Source organism: Theropithecus gelada, chromosome X (genome assembly GCF_003255815.1).
Source record: "Theropithecus gelada isolate Dixy chromosome X, Tgel_1.0, whole genome shotgun sequence".
NCBI classification, from domain to species: domain Eukaryota; kingdom Metazoa; phylum Chordata; class Mammalia; order Primates; family Cercopithecidae; genus Theropithecus; species Theropithecus gelada.
In genome coordinates this window covers 37,300,684-37,313,091 of record NC_037689.1, presented here as the reverse complement: position 1 = coordinate 37,313,091, position 12,408 = coordinate 37,300,684, and the positions used below count along the sequence as shown (strand labels likewise).

The following is a 12,408-nucleotide window of genomic DNA, read 5'->3' as shown; positions in this document are numbered from 1 at the left end:
CTCTGTTTGCAGCCCCCTGCTCCAAGATTACTCTTTTTTACTCCCTCCATGCGCAATTCTGGGTTCACAGGAAAAAAGTGAGGAGGTTATTACCAGCTTTTCTGTCCAGAAATTTCTGAACGGACATTCTTGGAGGATGGACACTTTCCATTAGCCATTCATTCATTGATTTACTCAAGACAGATTTATCAAGTATTATGTTCCAGTAAGAAATAAGACCCAAAGAGATTACATACTGAGCTTCCCCAACTCAAGTTTGGATGGCACAAGAATTGAGAAAGTTAAAGATGGTGTAATAAAGGAGTTGATAGGTGGAAAAGGACTTGTTAAGTGCTGGTTTGTTGTTCTAATTAAATTAGCAGGAGTATTTTGGGGCAGCAAACATAGCAAGCCACTTTTATAGCGGTTAGTACAGCTCCCTTCACAATAAATTCTCAATCTTCATTTAAAGTATTCCCTTTTCACTTGTATAGAGGACTACAATTTTTCCCTCCATGGCAGTGAGATTTACTATATACACTTCTACATATGCCAGCAATCAAGATTTTATGATCACATATAAAGTGTAAAAGTTCCCTTCTCTTCCCGCCTTCCATCCACTTCTGCTTTGAAAACAGTGGAAGTTTCACAATACTGAGCTACAAGGAGCACAGAGTAAAAGACAATTTTCAACAAAACATTTTTTATTAAGCTCACCCTGGCTCTGAGAACTCTATCTCATTTATATAAAATGTTTCCAATGCTAATCATTTTTTGCATGAAAAATTAAACACACCGGAAATAGGGCCAAGTGCAGCCTGTGTAAATTACTGCATTGATTTTTATAACATTATTTATAGCATTATTTTCTCCCAGATGATTTGAGGCTGCATACCAAAATATAGGCAACACTGTATAAAATAAGTATTATAGGTTAAGGAACCAGAGGAGAAATTCATGGAGGTAGAATAAATAATGTAGCCAATGGTGAGATTAACACTGATGCATACTTTCAGATCCAGAACAGTTGTTGAAGGTGGGCAAGAGATCTCACTCTAAGCTTTCATAGAAAACAGGAGATAACAAGTATTTTAAAGTTTTACAGTGTTCATAAGAACCAATCAGGATTTTGTTTGCTTTTGAGAAGCACTTTTTTTAAAAAGTAATTTTTAGCACCAAGGCAAATCCCAGTTCCTCATCATGATGACGCCGTGAGCTACGTGGGAAATAAGTGTCATATGTTGTTACACCCACATTCCCTCAGTGGAAACTTGGCATAATCACAAAACACAGGGCACTGAATCAATTTCATGAACCATCCAAAATTTCCTGTTCAACTGAGTACACAGCCCCACAATGGTCTGGTTTAATTCAGGGTAGCATTTAGATAATCTTTCCCCATAATGGCGCATAAGCTTCAGCTCACATGTCAACTCCCATTTATTCATATTAGTTGGCTGAATAGCTCAGTTGGGGTGGCTGAGTCCATGCACAGAAGGAAAAAGTTCTGAAATAGATAAAAAAAATTTTGTCATGGGTGTGGAATGAGCAAATGGCTGCAAACAACCTGTCATCTCTGATTTGCAGTAATAGGGATCTCTTGTGCACATCTTTTAGGCTGTCCACAAAATCATTTCTCATAAGACTTTTGATGAATTTCAGACAGTAGAGGGTTCAGCATCATCACTGGCCAAAACTTAGGAGCAGAAATTCTGAGATATTGATCAATTCATATGTCTTTAATATTAATGGGAGCATATAAACTAGAAGTGATGTGGTCTGATCCTGCCCCCGCCCCCAACCTTTATAGAGGTTGGCAAAAGAAGTACCTATTGTCAGGGCTAAATGTGACTGGGTGACCTCCAGCTGGCGAGCAAATCAATGATTAAGGATGGAAAATACTATTTCATAGACCATGGCTACAATACTGTTAGCCTAGTAAAAAGAGAAAATTGACTTGCGAACTCATGAGAAAACTCTTACACCTGAGCAACAGTGGAACCAGCTAAACCTGTAATAGAAATGTCTTGCTTTTACTACATGAGACCCGTTATAAAGTATTAGTCTCTGTGCACAAGATGAGACACACAGACACACCATTTAAGAAACTGTCCTTTACATTGCTACTTTAGGAGCATAAAGTTGGCAGAATTACACTCACTCAGTTGGTCTGAATTAATTTTTATTTCCAAACAGTAGTGATTAACTTTCTCTGAAGTAGAAAAATGTTAACTTGTGAAGAATAAGACAAAGTTCATAATGATTATGGCTACTGATTAACCTACAAAATTTGATGAGCTTTTCGAATATCCTTGCTTAATATGGTTTCTCATCTTAAAAAGGGGATATGATATGGGATGGAGACAAAAATATTCCACATTATAGAGTTCCTTGCTTACCAAGGATACTGGAAATTGTGTGTGTGTGTGTGTGTGTGTGTGTGTGCATAAAAGCAAGCATACTATAAGATTGTAACAGCATCTGTTCTATGTTCTAAAATTATTATTAAAATAAGCTCATTTATCTTTTTCTTAAGATGGCCAATGAAACATAATTTCCTGTTTTTTGTAGTTGTGGGCACATAGTGGGCTGCCAGTCCAACAGCCTATGATTGGTAAATAAAGGGCACATTGGAAACTCACTGTCAGGGAATGTCCTTCCCATCTCCCATTGTCTTTCTCCCTGTCATTTACAATAAAGCCATTCCCACATTGAAATCTTCATTAGCCTCTCAGGACCATTGTTGGAGAATCCAAACTCTCTGTCCTCTTAAGATCGGAGCCCAACTTGGCTTTTCAGATGCATCTACACTGATGCTCCCTCCCCCATCTTCCTCTGAACCACTCTACCAGCAAGTCCCTGCTGTTGGCCATATCCTGTATCTGTCCTTTGTGTTTGTTTTCAGATTTCCTTAACTTGGATCCGGTGGGTTTTCATGTTTTATTTACCTTTAAACATCTTGCCATTGTTCCAGGTCTGTCTTGATTATCATTGAGAAACCTTTCTTTTATTTTTCTTTTGTTACAGTTTTATAATTGACTTGTCAAATCCAGTAACTTTTTATCCTCTCTTTATCCAGTGTTCACAGCATTTTGTTCACAGCATTTTGTTCACAGTTGTACATGCATCTATTGCCATCATGATTTACTTTTGTGTCCTACAAACTTGTAAGTTCCTGAAGGGCAGAGACTATATTTGGTTCATTTTTGCATTTCTCATAGCTCATGAATATGATAGTTGAAAACTGAGTTGACTAATTTGAATCATAAACTGAAGTTCTAATAAGCTCGTGACTGGAAATTAAGTACCATGAAATGCATTGCAATGTGTATATTTTTACATTCTTAGCCTTAGAAAAACCACACACACACACACACACACACACACACACACACACACACACGTCTCCCTTTTTTCTTCTGTTCTTCCATGTGTGGGTTATTTCCATTAACCCAACTACAAGAAGAAAAGAGTTACCTAAATGATGTTTTTAAAGTTTGTGGGGGTGTTTCGCAGCATCCCTGGCCTCCACCCACTAGATGCCAGTAGAAATCCTCTCTTCTGCCGTTCATGACACCTAAAAATGTCACCAGACGTTGCCAAGTGTCTCTGGAGCACAAAATCACCCCCAGCTGAAAACCACTGAGTCAAAATAGAACTTATGCACAATAGACAAAAATAGTTTGTCTCTTCATGCATCTTAACACTAACAATTTAAAGAGAATAAAATTACTTTTGCTACCTAATTATACTGAAAACACTGTATAAATTATTAATAATACAAACACCTTGATATTGTTTATTATATATATATAGTATATCCATTTTATTACAATTTAAACAAGGAAGGATCTCATTTATTAAAATTCTACAACATTTAGAAAATCATTGAGTAGAGCCATTTAATTAAGATATTAAAACGTCCAAAGGTGTGCGTGTGTGTGTGTGTGTGTGTGTTTTTTGAGACAGAGTCTCGCTCTGTCACACAGACTGGAATGTGGTGGCACAATCATGGCTCACTGCAGCTTCAATCTCCCTGGGCTCAGGTGATCCTCCTGCCTCAGCCTCCTGAGTTGCTGGGACCACAGGTGCATGCCACCAAGCCTGGCTAATTTTTGTATTTTTTGTAGAGAGGGGGTTTCGCCATGTTGTCCAGGCCTGTCTTGAACTCTTGGACTCAAGCAGTCTACTTGCCTCCCCCTCCCAAAGTGCTGGGATTACAAGCATGAGCCACTACACCCAGTTGCAAAAGTGTGAAGTTTTAAAATCATACGAAGTTTCTATGTTCAATTATTAAAAGTTTTAATTGATTTCTTTTAATGTGTTACAGCCAGATACATTTCTGAAAATCCAATAAAAATATACAGAATAATGTCACATTTGAGATGGTTTTACAGTTTACTAATTTTAGGAGCTATGTATTTACTAAATTTCTGTTTGTGATAATGAAACAAAATAACCAGGTTCAATTTTAAAAGAAACATTTGTTATCTCCACCTCTTGCTTTATTGCAGGTGAATGGAGCCTACGTATGCTCACATATTTATACAAATCTAGTGAACTTAACAAGGGATCTTGCATGAATCAAAAGAACGACACATATGTTTTCTTTTCATGTGATCTCATATTCTATTTGCCCCAGAGCGGTAGATCAATAGTTATGTGCTCAGAAAGTGCTTTTCAAGAGTGTTGTGGAGTATAAAAAACACAGAGAAATCAATTTCGTTTTCCCATCTCAGGAGACTCAGTGCCCTTTTGTGTGGCTCATGGCAACAGTAATCTGAACTTTTAAATCTACATGCTCTAAACTCGGAACATTTGCAAGTAAATAGTAACATATTCAGAATGATTGAAACTGCTTTATTTGTCATCATTACCATGGTTACTAATAAATTATGAAGCTCCCATATGTGAAACTGCCGAAATGAAAATTTTATGAAGCAATTTACCCATATATGAAGGCTCTGGAAACTTACTACTTAAAATTTGTGCATTAAGACAAGCACTATATTTGTACAAGACTTTGAAAAGTATAAGAAAATATAGTATGTTGAGAGGCAAGAATCCTAGTATCTAGTTCTGTTTTCCATTTATTTTACTGAGATCTCCATCAAACTATTTAGCAATGAGTTTGTTACAGTATGTAACCAATATAAATAAGATTTATGAATCAAAAAACAGAAAGAATTGCAAATTATATCCAAGATCATCTTCTTTGATTAAACAAAAAATAGATAATATAATCGAAATGAGAAAATTAATACACGTATTAGAAAATATAAAGAGAACATAGCAACAAAAGTAGATATTTTGTGGGAAATATTCTATAAAGTCCATGAGAATACTAGAAAATCTTAACAGAATATTTTCTTGGAAATTGTGAACAGCCGAAATGGACTCAGAAAGAGGTATAAAACCGGAAATAAATGATCATGTAAGAAGTGAAAAATTTTTGAAGAACTCTTCCTCTAAAACACACATGGTCCAGATTCTTCATCTGTGAACTCTTTATTTCTTATACATTATACGTATTTCTAAACATAGACAATGTTAGAAATCTTTCTGTATCATTTTCAAGATGGTAAAGGCTAGGGAAAAAAAAAAACCTTCAAGAATCAGCACTTGAAAAGGAACCTACGTGATATTCTTTTAAGAAAATAAGTTTAAAAACCATAGGGGAAAAACCAGGAATTAATTCCAGCAGCATGCTAAAAATAAATTTTTAAAATGTTTTATCTAAGAATTGAATCAATGTGAGAAATGTATTAATGTAGTACACCAAATGGTAAAAATTTTAATAGTGTAAAGGCAGTTGATAAAATGCAACACCAATTACTGAGGAAAATAATTTTTTGTAATTGTAAATATAATGCTTTTAGCACATGACACATCATTTTTAAAGCCACTTGCCAGATTCCATGGAGTAGCAGCATTCCCATTAGAGTAAAGAAGACAACAATGGTGCATCTTATTCCCATCATTATATTACTTTGTTCTGATAGTGCCACTGCAATGAGAAAAAACAACATCCCACAAGAACATATAAAGAGATCCAAGGCTAAGGAAGGCACATTCTAACTATGAAAATATATTAGCATTGGTCATCCATTCTGGTAGTAGTATGGATGTTTTCTACTTTTTTTTTGCTTCTCTATATTGTCTATACAGAATTTCTATTGCTTTTTTCAATCACTTTTAAAATGAGAAAACAAATATTGAAAAATCATAATGAAATAAGAAGAGATTATCTTCCCTTTTCAGATGAATGGCTTACATTGACTAAAACTCAGTATTTCACTGTCTTCGATTCTAGTTACATAGATGACTAAAAGGTTATGAAGAAATTTGTCACTTTTAAGAAATGCAAAACTAAAGGAAAGCTGAAGCAGACTTCTATGTTTCTACTTTAGCAGCTGAGGCAGGAGGGTTGCTTGAGCCCAGGAGATTGAGGCTGCACTGACCTAAGATGGTGGCACTGCACTCCAGCCTGGGCGTCACAGCAAGATCCTGTCTCTATAAAAACAACAATAACAAACAACAACAAAACACAGTTAAGTTCAACGAAGATGACAAAGCTGCATAATAGCATGACCCCAGCTTTGTTTTTAAGAAGAAATGTACATATATTTACACACAAAAGAAAGCACAAGAAAGAAAGGTATATTCCAAATATTTAGAAAACATTAACATTGGTCATTCGTTGACACTGGTGGAATTACAGGTGATTTCTACTTTTCTCCTTGTGCTTCTTTGTATTTTCTAAAAAGAATTTCTATTGCTCTTTTAAAAAAGATGATGCAACAAACATTGAGAAACCATCATTCAAAAGAGATTGTCTTCTCAAATGAATGACTTACACTAAGACTCAGTGTTCTATTGTCTTCAACCCTAGTTACATAGATGACTAAGTAAAAGCCAAAGAAAGCCACTTGATACTTTTATGAAGTGTAAGGCTAAAGGAAAACTGAAGCAGATTTCTTATTTCTCATTTATTTGTTTATTTTTGAGATGGAGTCTTGCTCTGTTGCCCTGGCTGGAGTGCAATGGTGCAATCTCGGCTCACTGCAGCCTCCGCCTCCCGGGTTCAAGCAGTTCTCTGCCTCAGCCTCCCGAGTAGCTGGGACTACAGGCGCCTGCCACCACGCCCGGCTGATTATTTGTACTTTTAGTAGAGACGGGATTTCACCATCTTGGCCAGGCTGGTCTTGAATTGCTGACCTCATGATCCACCTGCGTTGGCCTCCCAAAGTGCTGGGATTACAGTTGTGAGCCACTGTGCCCGGCCGCTGAAGTAGATTTCTATGTCCTTAGCATATCTTTCTTCCTTGATGTAAGTAAAATGCTTTGTTATAATCTCTATGTGTATTGACTTTTCCTTCCCATGATGACTTTATCTAGTTTAACATTTCCCAAGATGACTTCATCTAGTCTAGTTTTATTTTTTTCAGATGTTAGCTAGGTGAGCTCTTCCTTCTGGAAATTTCCACTGCACCTAATACAGTGACATTTCTAGGATGGCTGCACTAAGTTGTGGCTGCCTCTCCTTTCAGTACAGCTTTTCCTGACTCCGTGTCCTTGAAACCAAGGTGAAAGAGATGAGAAAAAGCTTCCTCAGCTGAATTTAGCTGACAGACATGGGTCCTTTACAATAAAATACCACTCTTACAAGGAAGGAGAAATGATGGGTTTCTCAAAGTGCTGCAGAAGTCTCATTGTTGATATTTTCCTTATTGTTGCTTTGGAAATTCAATGTTTCTATTTAACACCAGGGTCACCCAATCTAATTCTGCCATTCATGATTTTTGAGGAACGGGGTGGAATTTGGGAACTGAATTTATGAAGAGGCAGAACGGTAGAGAGGAAAGCCCTGACATCAACCTCTGGGCGGGGCATTGATTGGCATCTGTGGAATGCCCACAGGGGAAAGATTCTTTTACACTCATTATCTTAATTTTCAGAGCATCTCTGAGGTTTTGTTGCAACTTCAGGGTTCTTTTTTAACTTTTATTTTAGGTTCAGGGGTACATGTGCAAGTGTGTTATACAGGTAAATTGTGTGGCACATGAGTTTGGTGTATAGATTATTTTGTCACCCAGATAATAAGCATAGTATTTGATAGGTAGTTTTTCGAGCCTCTCCCTCCTCCCACCCTCTACCCTCAAGTAGGTCCCTGTGTCTGTCGTTCCCTTCTTTGTGTCCATGTGTACTCAATGTTTAGCTCCCACTTATCAGTGAGACTATGTGGTATTTGGTCAATTCCAGTTTTGACCAATGATGACCAGAGACGCAGAGCAGTTGGGTGTGGTGGAGACAGGGTTCAAGTGTACGTCAACCCAGCTGGTAAAGTGACACCCATCCCACTCATCCCATTGCTGCCAATGACTTCAACGCTGGAGCCTCAGTTCCCTCCCATGTGAGATGATGATAACAACAATTGTGAAGTGTCTGAGGATTAGAGAAGTAACCCAGTGAAGGTACTTCAGAGTGGGTAACTTTTAATTACTGTTGTATTGCTGTACTGACCAATGTAGTCAGTAGCCACTTGTGCCTACTTAAATTAAATTAAACAAAAATTCCATTTCTCAGCAACACTAGCTTCATTTCCGGTGCTCAGTGGCCTCCTACCTCTACTAGTTACCATATTGGATAGCACAGATACAGAACATTCCCATCGACACAGAATGTCCCTTGGACAGTGCTGCTGTGTATCATTAACTTTGATTTAATTCAAGTGCCAGACCTCAGGGGTAGACACAATCATTCCCTATGTGTGAATGTGCAGGTACGTGTGCAGTTTTGTTATATAGGTAAATTGTGTGTCACGGGAGTTTGGCGTACAGATTTTGTCATCCAGATAATAAGCATAGTATTCGATAGGTAGTTTTTCGATCCTCTCCTTCCTCCCACCCTCTACTCTCAAGTAGGTAAGAGGAAGCTCTGAAGCTCTCCTGGGATGTTCACCCGCTGTGGTGAGAGTCAGGTGAGGCCCTTCACAGAAGGGCACCCTTTGTTTACCAGAGAGAAAGGAGTCACGTTTGTTTCCTGAATGAAGATAGTCTGTCTATGAACCAGGTATCTCAGCCTCGAAAAGGTGAGAAGTGCATGCCAAGAAAACCTCTAGACAGGACTCAATTCTTCCCATGATGCACCTAACCAGAGAATTGCAGAAGGGGTCGGGGAGGATTCCAGCTGTGAGTCAGCAAAGGAGACATTCTTTTGAGGTAGAGTCAGGGTGGGGAAAACCATTAATCTGTTTTCCAAACAAGTTTTCATAAATAACTGACAGGAGATGGGCTGTTTTTATGGAAGTATTAACCCAAATGATGGGTGTTAATCATTAAACCTTTTAGGTGGTGGCTCGCTTGTTTCTCTGATATTCTAATCCGGGTCACAGAATGGCTAAGGCAGATTTAAGTGCAGCGTGGATTTTTTTTTTTCTCACTTTGCCTTGTGTTTTCCACCCTGAAAGAATGTTGTGGCTGCTCTTTTTTCTGGTGACTGCTATTCATGCTGAACTCTGTCAACCAGGTATGTAGCCTTGAAACTTAAAAATAGATGAACAGTTTTCTACATGTTTGACAAGTCGTTGACTGAAAGAACTCTTTATTTTTCTAAATCTGCAGACATGTTGTGGCTTGAAAGTTGGGGTGGTGAGTGTTTAATGAGTTTGAAAGAAAATATTAAACCGTCTAAGATGATTTAGGTTAAACTTCCAGGAGTATTTGGGGCAGTTTAATTGTAGTTCTGTGTTCCATTAGTTTGAGTTGCATTACATATTAGGATTTTTCAGACTCTGTTTTGGCAGATCTTAATCATCATATGCTGCTCTTTCTTTTTTCTTTCTGGCAGGTGCAGCAAATGCTTTTAAAGTGAGACTTAGTATCAGAACAGCTCTGGGAAATAAAGCAGTAAGTGGAGCGCCTGAGTGTTCTTTTAAAATTTTGTTTGCTAATAACACTGTGCTTTCTCTAATAATGGGCCTGTCTGCATAGTTACCTTAATCTTGAATAAATTATTTCTAAAGACCTCAAATCTGATCTTCTCTTAAAGATAGATTATAGAATAATATGAATTTTTAATAAAGTAGGTTCGCCTAAAGTATTTAATCGGTGGTGTATGCTAGACAATATGTGAAGTTTTGTGCCACACAAAACAACTTAAAAAACCGGCATCTCAACTCGGGATAGTGAAGCCAAGTGGCCTGACTCAGTCGCTTAGGTCTAGACTGGGTCTACTCCTCACCGTTGTGGTCATTTGAATTTTGTTAGCCTCGATTTTGTACTCATTGAAAAGAAGGGATGGTTCTACCCACATAAAGTCTTTCATAGCACAAAAAATTTCCAATTCGAACATGAAGTTTCTTCAATTATTCTCAATTATCAAAGTAACATATGAAATATATGCTTATGAAATAAAAGTTTAAAAACTAGTCATAGGGCCCATGTGGCTATAGGAATGGTGAAGATCATTGAATTAAAAAGACAGTATTGTCTAATTCTAGTTTCAGTTTCCCAGTGTGGTCTGCAAAATTTTTTCCCCAATAGAAGTTGGTGTTAAGATGTCTCAGGCTGGAAACAGAAAAAAGAGTGCTAAAGAAACTTAGAGGTATTCTGTTTGCAGGCCAATTCATCAATTTGTTATTTTATTATTTACTCAATGGGTAATGATTGTTGTAACAGCCAGCATTTATTGAGAACTTATCTTACTTTCTAGCTGGGGCTCTTCTAAGCACCTTACTCCTATCAAATCATGTAGCCCTCACAACAATGCTTTGAGGAAGGTAGTAGTACAGGTGTTCGTATTCCCACTGAATGGATGGGAAAACTGAGGTTCAAAGAAATTAAGTAACATGCTCAATATTTCAAGTCATCAAGTGGCAGAAGTAAGATTTGAGCCCAGGCAGTCTGAGTGCAGAATACACTGTCTCTACTAGTGTGCATGGTTGGCCATCCCAGTATCCTCTAATAGCAGGTACCATGCTGAATGCTGGGATGTAATGGTGATTAAGGCTTGACTTTACCCTTGTGGAGCTTATAGTAGTAGTAGAATTGGTAATCTATTAAATATTCAGTAAACCAAATGCAAATGTGCAATCTTGACAAGTATTACGGGAAGAATTACAAGGGCACTTCGGCTTTGTCAAGGGCCACAATACCTGGCACTTACTGTGACATCTGAAGCATGAGTTGAAGTGAACCAGGAAATGAAAGAAGGAAAGGCAGAGGGAACAGCATGTGCAAAGGTTTATCCCAGGAAGGATCTTGGTGAGAGTAAAGGTTAGAAAGAGGGCAGAAATATCTGGAATTGGGGCAATGAGGAGGAACGTGGCAGGTGATGAGCTTAGAGAGAGAGGAGCGGGAAGGCCAAGGAATATGTGGGCTGTGTTAGGGAGTTTCGTTTTGAGATGTAGGGAGTGTTCAAGAGCATCAAATGCTGTTGAAAGGCCAAGCCAGAAAGCGACTGAAAAATGCTGATTGTGTTAGACAACGTGGAGGTCAATGGTGATTTTAGGAAGAGCTCTTTTCATGGGGTGGAGTTGCTGGAAGACAGGTAGTGGGAAGTTAAAAAATAAATGAGTGGTGAACATGTTGAAACAGATGTGTGGACAACTCCTGGGAGAATTTTGGCTGTGAAGGGCAAGAAAGAGACAGCAGTAGGTAGAAGAAAGGAAGACTGAGTAAAGTGGTTTGTTTTTGCTGTTGCTTTAATGGGAAAGTGTTGAGCTTGTTTAAAAGACAATGAAGAGACTCCAGTCAGAGTTAAATACACAGAAAGGAGGGGAACTGATATTGTTTAGATCTGAGAAGGGCAGAGGAGAAGCATTCCTAATATAAGTGACGGAAATGGCCACTGATAGGCATAGTTCTGTCTGGCACTTCAGGAGAGGAGGCGGCTAAGACATGTGTCTATGGAGGAAGTGTTGTATCTTGATGTCAAGAGGATGGGAGAGTTGAAATTGATGAGATATATCTATAAATTATGAAGCAAAACCATTTAATGAGAGTGAGGTTTGAGGGAAAACTTTGGAAAAAATGGTAAAAAAAAAAAAAAAAAAAAAAAAAAAAACGTTGACTGTCAGTTCTCTCTCTAGAGAGAGGTTTGAAATAGTTATGTGACCCAGGAGAAAGAGAACTGGTGGTGAAACCTTAGGGATTACCAGGCAATTTGGGGGTAGGTCATCATGAATTTAGAGTTAAACCAACTAACCTTGTTTTGTAATTTTCTCTAGTTATGCCAATAACTTACCTAAAATGTGGGGTTAGCCATGGTTTGAGTGTTCTTAGATGTGTGCAAAAAGCAAGGTGAGCTGGGACATTTAAGGTCCTGGCACATGTTATTGAAATGAAGAACCAAGGAATCTGAACTGGTAGATAAATATATGCAATTAACTTGTACCACTTGGTCTGTGAAGCCACATGTGAGATATAA

General features: G+C 37.9%; 1 protein-coding gene across 1 annotated transcript in view; it reads left to right on the top strand.

Moving 5' to 3' along the window:
• The first annotated feature begins 9,192 nt into the window (after positions 1 to 9,192).
• Positions 9,193 to 12,408, top strand: part of CLTRN (collectrin, amino acid transport regulator) — a 38,132-nt gene continuing 34,916 nt past the window's right edge. The window contains exons 1-2 of the mRNA XM_025372063.1: positions 9,193 to 9,507; positions 9,829 to 9,887. Coding sequence (XP_025227848.1) covers positions 9,375 to 9,507; positions 9,829 to 9,887 — 192 coding nt within the window. The 5' untranslated portion in view covers positions 9,193 to 9,374. The remainder of the gene's footprint in view (positions 9,508 to 9,828; positions 9,888 to 12,408) is intronic.